At 42.0% G+C, this 12657-nt stretch overlaps 1 protein-coding gene across 1 annotated transcript in view; it reads left to right on the forward strand.

The window, feature by feature from the left end:
• The window catches only part of LOC109476292, an 18575-nt gene extending 7014 nt beyond the window's left edge, over positions 1–11561 (forward strand). Inside the window, exons 2-7 of the mRNA XM_019777203.1 lie at positions 6066–7644; positions 8108–8270; positions 8977–9064; positions 9704–9861; positions 10297–10386; positions 10722–11561. Coding sequence (XP_019632762.1) covers positions 6066–7644; positions 8108–8270; positions 8977–9064; positions 9704–9861; positions 10297–10386; positions 10722–11319 — 2676 coding nt within the window. The 3' untranslated portion in view covers positions 11320–11561. The remainder of the gene's footprint in view (positions 1–6065; positions 7645–8107; positions 8271–8976; positions 9065–9703; positions 9862–10296; positions 10387–10721) is intronic.
• The last annotated feature ends 1096 nt before the right edge of the window (positions 11562–12657 follow it).

Raw genomic sequence — 12657 nt, forward strand, 5'->3', positions numbered from 1 at the left:
TCTCCTCTCNCCTCTCTCCTCTCTCTCTCCTCTCTCTCCCCTTTCCTCTCTCTCCTCCCTCTCTCTCTCTCTCGCTCCCTCCCTCTCTCTCCCTCTCTCTCTCACTCACTCAGTCATATACACGAAAGAGCTTCTCGACGTGCTGGACTTTGGAAGAGAAACAGTTGACTGCACCTGTGACTATTGTGTACTCTTGCAGGAAACGTACAAGTCAAAACTCAACCTAATCCCGGCTCAGCTCAGTGGTAGATCTGGCAAGATAGGGTACGGCAGCTCCATATCAATGACTTGTTTGTCATGCTTCTGTTTCAAAGTCCAGCACTTTGACAAGCTGTTGGGGGTTCGATTCCTGGCTAGTTTCATTAGGAAAGGCGCTTTACATGACTTTCTTCACTATGCACTCTGCCCAGGTGTAAAATGGGTACCTGACTTCGGTTGGGGAGGTGAACTACCCCAACTTAACAAAATTGGCTCGTAACTTAGTTCAAGCTGTAAATTTATCAATATATCACATGGCCAACCAACGATACTCTTTGAATTGTCATTATTTTACTTTTATTTTATTCACATAGATTTGTGAGCATTGGACAGAAAGCATGTAATGTGCTTTTTGGGATCCTTTGCTCATAAAACATAAATACAAGGTTGGGGTAACAAATACAAAACGTGTAATGGACATACAGTGAAAATGGCTCATAATTTTGGTCCTTTTTGGGCTTTCTGTGAACTTTTGTGCCGTGCCAGCGATATCTTGGAAAGGCTTCAAAAGACACGACTCCCGCAATCTAGTCATTCTTTCCCACAATGGAACAAGCCGGATAGAACTGCCAAAAACGGCTTTTGAGGAGCCCCATTATGTCGAAAGGAAGTTCAGAGGGTCAGAAAGTCGGCCTTGTTGAAGTAAGGGAAGCCAAAACGTTTTCCTTAGCCCTGGGTGGTCAGGATATCATTTCTTGGCATAAGTTCTGCTATATATACACAGACAAATTGAGTATCAAGCGATGTATGTAGTGGTTTAAAGGCATCCAATTCAATTTCAGGGAGACACACAAATATTCTGGATGCGGACACCTGTCTGATATTGACGCTTATTGTCATGCCGAAGGCTTGGCACATTCTTGAAGCGTTTGAAGAAACCACAAAACAAGCTACGTGAGGAGTCGCTTTAAGTTATTTTATGGTACCACCAGTAAATAAGAAGATACAAGAAGATCAACGACATCGCATTTCAGCCTCAAAGATATAAGTATTTTTCTATTCATCTATTTCTTATTTATTTTCATATTTTCAGATATCAGTATGCCATGGAATCATAGCATTGATTGAAGTTACCGAATTACATAAATGATGACCAGAAAATTGACTTTAAATTCAGTTCTACTGCCCTTATTTGCTGCTTAACCTTGTAACCACGTCGCACGACAGCTTGACGACGGCCTTACGACTATGGGGCATTCGTGAATGCGTCGTGTGATATTCGGCTGCCTTTTGACAGCAAAAAAAGAAACATTTGGTGTCAGTGTGCGTTCTACAAAGAGAATTTACGTATTGGCGTTGGGTGCCTCAAAGTTGCTGCTTAACCTTGTAACCACGTCGCACGACAGCTTGACGACGGCCTTACGACCATGGGGCAGTTGTGAATGTGTCGTGTCATAATCGGCAGTCTTGTGACGGAAAAAAGAAACATTTGGTGTCAGTGTGCGTTCTTACAAGGAGAATTTACGTATTGGCTTTGGGTGCCTCAAAGTTGCTGCTTAACCTTGTAACCACGTCGCACGACAGCTCGACGACGGCCTTACGACCATGGGGCAGTTGTGAATGTGTCGTGTAATAATCGGCAGTCCTGTGACGGAAAAAAGAAACATTTGGTGTCAGTGTGCGTTCTTACAAGGAGAATTTACGTCCGACTTAACCGTGTTGATGACACTGGGACGAAGCCAACGGAAAAGACATGCGATGTTTGGGCTTACTCTAATTCCACATAATCCACTCTAATTCCATTTAATGCGACAGAACGTAGACACGCTGAGTGAAATGATGCCTATCTCAACTCCCCACGATATTTTCTATACTGTTTAGGCCACAGTAATTTTTATGGATAACATCAGCGCGGGCATTCATTTTTGTCTGATGTTGGAAAAAAAAACACTGAGAAATTTTGTTGCCCTGTGAAAGCGGTCAACATGCCGAAAATGGGCAAAGATGGCAGATGAATAAGACAAGAGGAGACAAGACAAGGCTCTGATTTAATGTTTTGTCTTAAATTACTTTGATGCAGTGATGTATTTCATTCCTTTTGTATGTGATGGTGGCTGTGTATATGTGATGTTCCCACTGAATCAAAATCATTTGTCCAATGATCGCAGTAAACTTAGCACAATATAGGTATCTTTTCTTGTTAAACAAGGTTTATGATGTCAAAATTTGAAAATGTAGGAATCTTTTTTGGGGGCCCACCTTTTTTTTTGCCCTCTCGCATTAGATTCGGAGTCTGCGGAGGACGTCATCCATAAAATTAACTTGCTGTGGCCTTACATTGCAGCAGACGTTACAGGCGCAATTTGTATCTACTTGCCCTTTAAGTGCTTTTAACCAACCGTAAAAGGTTACACAAAATAAACGGCAAAGTTTATTTACATTAAGTAGACGTCTCAATCAGTTAAAACCAAGCGGTTTTATAACACCGCTCCCTGTTGGACAACTCAAGGTACAAGGGGTCTTGAAGGGGCTTAGAGAAAGCCTATGTTGCTGAGTAAAGTATGTTTATACGTATGGCGTAATGTTGGGGGTGTTTGGACCAAGTATGATAGGTCCTGGGTTCTAAACCACCAACAAGCCCTCATGTGTATCCTTGGGAAAGACACTTTACACGACTTTCCTCACTTCACTCAGGTGGAAATGAGTACCTAACTTCGGTTAGGGACGTCCCTCGGATAGGACGTTAAATACTTAGAGCGTAGACGCATCGGCCATCGCGGAGTGATTTGTATAGAGCATTAGTTAGCAGGCGCGTACAAAAATAGTCCCCAGTTAGAAGGCAATTTCTGATGCCATTCTGGTGGACTATGTTTAAATCAAGATTTACCACATTTGTGGAAGAATTGACATAACAGGTGACTATCACCTCTTCAAGATGTCAACTCTGAGACCAGACTGTAAGGTTTGAACCACTCACACCGGGAAGGTCCCCTACTTTTTTCGATAAGTGTGGTGGGTTCTTTAAGGTGCTCAAGGTATGGCTCTACCAAACACGGTGCCTCGTTCTATCCGGGGGACGTCCTTAACCGAAGCTAGGTACTCATTTACACCTGAGTTAAGTGAGGAAAGTCGTGTAAAAGTGCATTCCCCAAGGGTACAAGATCGGTGACACGGCAGGAATCGAACCCGGGACCTTTTGGTTCCAAGCCGAACATGCTACCGTAACGCCACACGACCCCACTATCATGGTATATCTTTATAGCAACGACACTAACAGACGTAAGTATCGGAGCGCTTGAGCAGATTACTAGTACGTCGGTTTATTTTTCTTTCCCGGGCTCGCCGGTTCACAAAGAGGTCAAAAGCACGAACAGAAAATAAACTTTCTTCAGGGTTAAATGTGGACAGAAATACACAGAGAAAGTGCAAAGTAGGATTAGCGGCAGCTGGTGCCGTATGTTTAGTTTGAGAGGGCATATTCTCTTCAAATCTTTATTATATGACTTCATTCTTTACCTGGAGTCTTAAATTGTAACATATACATAACATACACATACCATTAAGAATTAGTACACAATATATACATTCTTCAATATTTCCTACCAGTTCTGTTTGTGTTCATTTGCGTTTTCAGTCTGTCTTTGACGAGTGTTTTAAATGTGGAAGGTATAAATGTTCTGACGTGATCTGGAAGAGTATTGTACGATCGTGCACCTATATGAAGGAAGGGCTTAGTAGCTGCTGATGTTCTTGTTGTGGTAGATTAAAATTATTGAGAGATTGTACTGCCATTTCGTACAAAAAAGGGACAAACAAGTTTTTGCCAAAAACAAAAGATCTCAACTAAAGACACTATCTTATATCAGTAACCAGTGTCTTATGTTAGTAGAAGAGGAAAAAGTGCAAAATTGAGTTGTAAATTGGAAACAGTAGGGTTGTAGATAGAAGAGTCCAGTGTTTGAAGTCAGCTGTTTTTGAGTGTTGCTTGGTGTTTCTTCATGACCCGTGACAGCAGTGTTCAATGTGGGCGAGCAGATAGCCTAGATCTTCAGACTCCTGGCCATACTCTTGAAACTAAGCCGACTGAACGCATGGAGTCTTAGAGAGCCTAATAAAACCTCAGTACTATGTTTATTTATATGTAGGTTGCTTCTTACCTCCATGAAAAATGGAGGTATTGTTTTTGGCGTGTCTGTCTGTATGTCTGTATGTGTGTGTGTCTGTCTGTGTGTGTTTCCGCAACTTTGTGGTCAGCATAACTTCAGAACGCCTTTATGGATTGTGATGATATTTGGTATGTTGGTAAGTCTTGGAAAGACAAAGGTCAAGGTCAAATATGGGCCTCCTGATGGATGACCTTGGTACTGCAGCAGAACTTCCATTTTTGGTATCTTTTGTCCTGGACATGCTATGGTCTTGATTTTTGAGTGGTGGATAGCTTTTTCTGCCAGTAATAAGTGGTGTGGGTTTAGTCCCCCTAGCAGCTTGCTCTGGAACTGCAGAGGGGTTTCTGGCGAAACCTTTCAGAGCAGATAAATTCACAAAGGAACAATGTATTTTCTTGATTTTTGGTATGTGGGTAACTTAGATAGAGATCTACATTATTGGATGCAAATTATGCAAATGATGAATTCAATCAGCTTGCTATCGTACGCCATTCGTGCGACAAATGCGAGCCTAGCTACTGGACTCAAAGAGCACAGCCAGACGTCTGCAGTTCCAGGCTATCAGGGCCCGCCTGTTAGTGTTTACAGACAGACACGTAGCCGGTTTAAAAGTTAACGGTCTGTTGAAGGAAGACACGTGCGCACGACCTCCCGGGTGGTGAAAAATGTCTCAAGTCTGTTTAGAAGAAGCCCTGTTCAGCACACAAACGTTCGGGGCTGTTCTTCAAGACTGTATCTCTGGTACTTACTCTTATAAGGAGGACCATTCTACTTTTAAATGTGGTGGTGTTGGTGTTGAGGGAGATAGTGAAGATAAAGATAATTGTAAAGATATAAAATGTAATGATATTAAAATTGTTTGAAAAACAGGAGAGAATATACTAGTAGTATTTCCCACCATCCACTAATCTCCAAGCAGATCCTAAGGGTGGCAAAAAAAAAGGCCAGGAAGTATCCATTGGCCAGAGAGGGTCCAATATGCCACCCAAGGATCTGCAAAAAGGACCCGCACTGCACACTTTTCGAAATTGTTTGGGAATCGTAAACGCTAATGATTATATGGACTCTACATGGCTATAAGAGTACGTAAACCAAATGAGGAGTGAAATGTGGTTACAAGTAGTCTCTTTCTGTCTCTTTCTTGTCCCATTTAACACTTCATACAACGTGCCGCTATAACTCCTTATTTCCGTGTCACTCGTGCGGCTTTGTAAAGAGAGAGCCTCTAGCATCTGGTCACTATTTGGAGAACATGCTTCGTTTTACCGGGATCCCTGAAATAGCACGATTAACACGCAGTGTGAACAGTGACATGCTTTCATCCATGTAGATCTAAAACAGCTTCTGGTAACAGGTTCACCGGTACCAAGGAACGGTACCCGGCTATGAAATGCTTAAAAAATGACCAGAGATCAAGATTGGAATAGTTTGTATTTGTATAGCCTCCATCAGGTCTTTCTACGGAAATACGGATCGTAGAATTCGGCAAAAAAGAGAATAAAATGTGCCAAGGGAGTCCGGCCGCGGGAGGTAGTTTCTTTCCGTAACTGCGCGGCCCAGTCAAACCTACAAGGCGGCCAAACTCCCAAATATTCTCCTTTATGTAGCCAGCGTCACGGTTAGTCTGTTAGAGACTAATATTTTCACCATTTAGTACTAGTACTTGATTTTTGTTTTACACGTTCTCGTCTTTTTTTACAGGCAAAACCCTCCGACGCTGACAAGCTTAACACCAACAATGTTCTCAAGAATGACCAAGCGGAAAAAGTCACAAATTCTGGGCACAAAATACAACATCCACAAACGTATATCACCGGAACTGTCCATAAGGAGCCTGTGGATAGGTCAGCATCCGGAAGTACGTCATCATCCGGAAGTACGTCATCGACACGTCATGTTGCCAACGGCAGACGTCCTCACGTTATAACAATGATACATAACATCAACGTCGGCAGGAATCCGAGCGGAAGTACGTCATCAGCAGGGAATGACGGTACTGAAGAGAAGGCACAGAATGTTCAGACAACTACCCATAATTCCAAGCCCCCGTCAGACGACTATTCGGGCTCGAATCTCATGAGGGCGATAAAAGATCGTTTCAAAATGGAGGATCTCGTCAACAAAAACATGATGACGATGATGAAATTTGTGCTGAGAACTGTCTCCGAGCATACTGACGAAATGTCCAGCCTCAGACTCCTCATTTCTGACTTGAAAGCCGAATTGGAAAGTGTCAAAGAATCCAAGTACCACCCGCCGCCATATTTAGAATCTCTACCAATCAGAAACAATGACACAGATGACGATGCTTTCAACAGAATATATGGTGAAACTCTCAACGGCAGAGTAGCTGTTCTAGAGCATCAGCTTGCACAAGAGACACTTGAAAAACAAAGACTGCAAGAGGAGGTTGAAATGTTGAGGACGAATCAGCTAGATTTTAATGAAAGATTATTAGAAAGTAAGGAAACAGTCAAAAATATCTCTGGGCAGTTCAAAGTCATTGCTAAAAGCGTGAATACATTAGTACAGCAAGGAAATGAAACCATTGGAATTCTGGGTACTTTAAACAATGGCGGGATGAACACGGAAGTGACGTCAGTCTTGGAACGGATGCAGAAGAACATCACCATATTAGGAGACGAGCTAGTCAACGTGGTCGAACAAATTCTCGTGGGAAGAGACGAGATCCAAGAAGTGGACGAGAAGTTGGAAAGTATCGACGAGTTTTTCCAGAACTTCACCAGTGACATCAATACCTTCACGGACGAAGTCTACGACCTGTCAGAAAGAACGTTTCGAACCGAAGAAGAGATCGGAAACGCTACGTTTGACATATATTTCCTGAAAGAAGACGTAGCCGGGTTAAAATCCAAAACAATCGCTAACAACGATTTTCTGTGGAGACACGAAGACAGACTAACATCTCTGTCATCATCTATATCAGACCTCAAAGATGAAGTCGAGAAAAAAGAAGAGGAAACGAGAGATTATTTCGACAAAAAGATAACAGCGCTAGACGACGTTATAGATGAAAACACTAAGACTATTTTACAGATCGGTAGGGTACAGGAAAGCGTGGCCAATGAGCTTGTCTCTGTTGCCGAGACGGCAAAGAACAGCGACCAACTGTTACGGGACCACGACGCCATCTTGAATCGGGTGGCGTCAGAACAGAACGTGCAGCGGAAGGCGATGGAGGCGCAAGGGGGCGCTCTTAATGACGTCATCAACATCGTCAGGGACATGAACTTAGGTCTTCCTACTGCTGTTGCTACAGGTAATGTCTCATGTGTTACTTGCCATGAGTCTTTGTTTTAAACACATTCAGAACCTTCTCCCGACCAAAATTACTGAATTTTCCCAAAACTGCCTGTCAGAAACCCGTTGCCATGGCAACACAAAAATCAGGAACTCATATAATTAATATGAAATTGATCCCAAATATATCTTAGAAAAATTCACCAAATTTGACGGTTCTAGCGCAAGTCGTTCAGTCGTTATCCGAGATGAAAGTGGGCGTGGGCCTCAAAAGCCACCTCCCCGGTCTGAATAGGGTTAAAATGACATTTAACATGAGATGGTAGATCATTCCATAGCACAATTACACGATACAGAAAGGAATGTTTTCTTTAGGTTTGGGTAATCTGAAGTTGCTGCATACACAAAACCTGGTGTTATAAATGTGAGATGCATGAACAGGCACAAGTTCTAGTACTGATGTCCTTGATTTCTTCCTGAAGACTGCGCAGATGTCTATCAGTTTGGACAGCGTCAAAACGGCGTGTACAGCATCCAGCCGGAGGGGTCAGATGAGGTCAGCCAGGTGTACTGTGACATGGAGACAGAAGATGGCGGCTGGACCGTCATCCAACGGAGGGGCAACGGAACGGTGGACTTCTACAGGTTAGTAGTAGAGCAGGAGCCACCAAACACATTTTATTAAGGTGGAGGGACATAGACGAAGACTTGTCTTATAAATCTTTCAAATTAGGAAGATCATACTTCCGAAAATTGTTTTATCCGGTTGGTAAGACATAGGATATTAGAATTTCTTTGATTTTTTACACAACTGGTATATAGCGGCGAGAAGCAGAACTCCAATCAGAAGCTCTGAGAAAGGTGTCTGATAGACATCAGAACGTAAACGTGAGAAATCTTGGTTATGTAAAAGAAAACTCCTGTATGATATAGATTCTCATCTGATTAAATTTCAATGTCTATTCTAAAGAAGAATAAGGAAGTCAACCCAAGTGATAAACCGGGACGAGGGGGGATACAAGCTTATAGTCACGTTTGGGATTGTGTTCTCGCCTCAAAAGCGCCACCTATATATAGCGGCGAGAAGCAGCACTCCAGTCAGAAGCTCCGAGGAAAACGTCTGATAGATTTTTGAGAGTAAGCAGATAAGTGTCTATACCGGTTTAACATACTATATTGTACGAAGGCTCACGACGACACTGCGCGACACGTCTTCCAAATCCCGGAGAGAGAGTTGCGAAGAGATTTGGAAGAGTTGTCGTTGTGGGCTTTCGTAGTACAGTATTGCCATTCACAGTTTTCCACGCGTAAGTGTAACGTTTACCTTCTGGATTTGTTTTGTTGTTTGCAGGACGTGGGAAGAGTACAAAAACGGGTTCGGATCACCTCACACCGAGTACTGGCTAGGGAACGAGTTTATACATCTACTGACGGAACAGGTAACCAGAAAATTGTTTTCGTTTTATTTTCCTCAAGAATTTGCTTATTCCATTTAACAGCGCTTATAGCTAGCGTTATTTCAATGATTATAAAAATGAAGAGAAAAAAAACAACAAGACATTGAGTTGGCACATACTGTCGTATAACAGTAGGGAGTTATCTATAGTTGTAAATAGGTTATCCCCTTCCCGAATTTGTACTTTATGTACTTGTGTCCTACTACTACTACTACTACTGCTGCTGCTACTACTGCTACTACTACTGCTGCTACTACTACTACTACTACTACTACTGCTGCTGCTGCTGCTGCTACTACTACTACTACTACTACTACTACTACTACTACTGCTACTGCTACTACTACTACTGATACTACTACTACTACTACTACTACTAACTACTACTGATACTACTACTACTGATACTACTACTACTACTACTACTACTACTACTGATACTACTACTACTACTACTACTACTACTACTACTACTACTACTTCTACTACTACTACTACTACTTCTATTATTACTACTACTACTTGTATCCTGGAAGACTAGCTGTCACTTAGTCATAGGTAGACAGCTAAAGGAGAGGCTGAACTCTAACCAACTCCAATAAACTCCAATGTATACCGCAGGGAGAGTACGAGTTGCGCATAGACATGGAGGACTGGGTAGGCATGGCTGTGTACGCTCGCTACAGTACCGTGTACGTGGCAGACGAAGGCAATTCCTACCGAATCCGCCTGGGGGAGTACAGCGGCGACGCCGGGGACGGACTCAGACTTGGAGACAGGTACGAGGATAAAAACTCGTTCATCATAGTCAGTTATGTTTTATATAACAGGTCGACAGAATGCGCGAAACCCGTAGTGTATTGTGCATAGCACTTCAGCAGAACGTCTCGTATAAGGTCGTATTCGCGTACATAAGGTTAACATCCTGTTTGTAGTATCCACAGGCTATGTCGGAAAAGATGTCGTCTGCAACAGGAAAAATCCTGATGCAACGTTGACAAAAAATCCAACAAAAAACTTCGGTAGCACAGTACGTTCTGCCGACATGCTGTTGTATGATACATTCCCAGTCACGTGAATATGGCGTAATTTAGCGTCCGCCATTTTGGTGGGTTAAATATTTGTCTTGATTTGTGACGATCGTGCAAAAATCATAGTTTGGTTACACCGTACCGCTTGTCACATTCATAGCGCTTTCCTTTTAAAATCGATAGACGGCGCTTCAGCACCAAGGACAAGGACCACGACCGGTGGGAGGAGGGCGAATGTGCCAAGTACAGCAAAGGCGGTTGGTGGTTCGCATGGTACGTACAGGGCTTTGTTTGTTTGCCTGTTTTTGTTTGCTTCTTGTGAATTACAAATTCAATTGCTTTAAAGACACAAAATGCAATTTTTGGGCGAAATTTCAGTCAATTTTCTGGACATTCTTTTAATGTAATAATATGAATAAACCGAATCCCATAGCAAACTGATATCTATAAGGCAAAATGCGATGTAAGTGCCGGAAAAATGGTTGCTTGTTTTTGTTTTATGTCATGTGTTCGATTTTTTTATTCTAGATATAATTTGATAACGGGAAAAATACGATACGAATTTGTGATTTAATGATTTGAAATGTTAACAACGTCTTATTTGACAGGTGTACCAGTGCGAATCTGAATGGGGTTTACCGGCACACCGGTCCGTACGACGGTGACCTGAACGGTGTATATTGGTACCCGTGGAAGGGCACACGGTATTCCCTCCGTAAGGTGTCCATGAAGATCCGGCCCGTAGATTTCAACAAGAAGAAACCCTCTGAGCGCGAGTTAGGAGACTACTGGCCAGAAGAAGACCAAGCTGCGGCTACAAATGGGGGTTCAACGAGAACCGCACGTTGGAAAAAAGGGGAGGATCCAAATGGGGGTTTCCAGGAAGACGTTCCCATTGTCTCGTCGGAGGATTACCCAGAGGACGACATGTTTGGGGATCAGTTCAGAGGTCCTGATTTCCCTCTCAAAACGAAGTCCGATCGTTACGAAATCCAGGTAGGTCCTAGCCAGGATTTGGCGGGAAAGAAAGGAGAACGGGTCTGGGAAAAGGAAGACTCGTTTGAAGACGCTGATTCGTTTCGTGGGCCGGATTTTCCGGTGAACGGCTTCGGTTGGGACCGTGCAGGCGGCTATGATGTTGGACCAAACCGTGATCTATTATTGACACATAAAGGCGGCTATAGAGACGACTGGGAGGACGATTAAATACTAATCATCTATATCACTTCAAAGGACGACTGTACAACAAATGGTGCTCAGCCAATTTTTTAAAGAACATTTGTAATTTTTGTTGTTGCATTTTTCCTTATGCTAAACGTTCTCCATAAATCGACACACCTTCCTTATGACTTTTGTTGTCAAGTGCATAAATAACCAGTAGATAGACAATTCTATGCCCTATATTAGGGTTGATACTTGATAGAAAATCTATGATAGTCGATAATTTAATTACTGTGTTTTTGAAATTAACGTAAGCTTCTGTAGCAAGATGATATTTGCGCCGTTTGGTTCTTACAAGACAGTTTCCTGTCAAACCGGTAGGGGTCGCTTTTTACAATGCCTTCGTGTTTTTTTTTTTTACCAAAATGAATGTTTCTCACTTGTTATGTTGCATCTGACACAAACCAGGTTGTTTTATTATCTTTTCTCGTTACATATCAGCTATGTCTACAGGGTAGATCGTTATGTTTATGTAGCACGATTTTCAGAAACCTTTCGCCAGATTTTTCATCGTGTTGTTTTCTTGGAAGGCTGCCTTGTGTAACATTAAGACGACACAAAAAATAGATTTTCTTGTCATTTCTTTACGAAGTGAGTTGAAGCAACCTTATCCCTACTGCATGGAAAATAAGTGCCATTCAGGAAGTGGAGGTGCCAAAATATGACGCCTTACGGGTGTGTTTAAAGCTGGAAACACAGCCGTCAGCCATGTTTGTTTACATTCTGGTAGTTTGTGGTGGCACCACAAACTGAGTGTGCCTCGTGTGGGCTGTTAAAGTGCCAACCATACATGTCAGAAAAGTGGAAGTAAATTACAATCACACTAAGTTTTTTTCTCAATTAAAACATTTCAATTTTTGGTGCAAAATGTTACAAAAGGCCCCTTTCAAACATTCGACAAACTCGTCAAAAAGATACATAGGATTTATATACTTCGTAAGTTTGATATTATAAGCTTAGTACGTGTTCTGTTTTTACATATTAGAGACACTTATCATTGATTTCTACTTGTTTTCATTCATTATGTATTGCTAAGCCATAGCTATGTATTTGAACTTCTAGTTCTGAAACTTTTTGTGTACACGTTTAGATTGCTTTTGTATTGATTTGAGAACTATACTCAATCGTACGTCTGTAAATATGGAAGAATACATTTTGCCTTATTCAGGCGACTCACATGTTTGTTTAGTGTCATACCTTTCAATTACCATAAACCCCCCAGAAATATCTAGTTCTGACTAGTTGGCCACCATAGTTTTCATATTTTACATAAGACCACATGCTTTGATTAATCTGACTACATATATATATATATATATATAT

This window comes from Branchiostoma belcheri, unplaced genomic scaffold (assembly GCF_001625305.1).
Source record: "Branchiostoma belcheri isolate BF01 breed outbred unplaced genomic scaffold, Haploidv18h27 scaffold37, whole genome shotgun sequence".
Classification (NCBI taxonomy): Eukaryota; Metazoa; Chordata; class Leptocardii; order Amphioxiformes; family Branchiostomatidae; genus Branchiostoma; species Branchiostoma belcheri.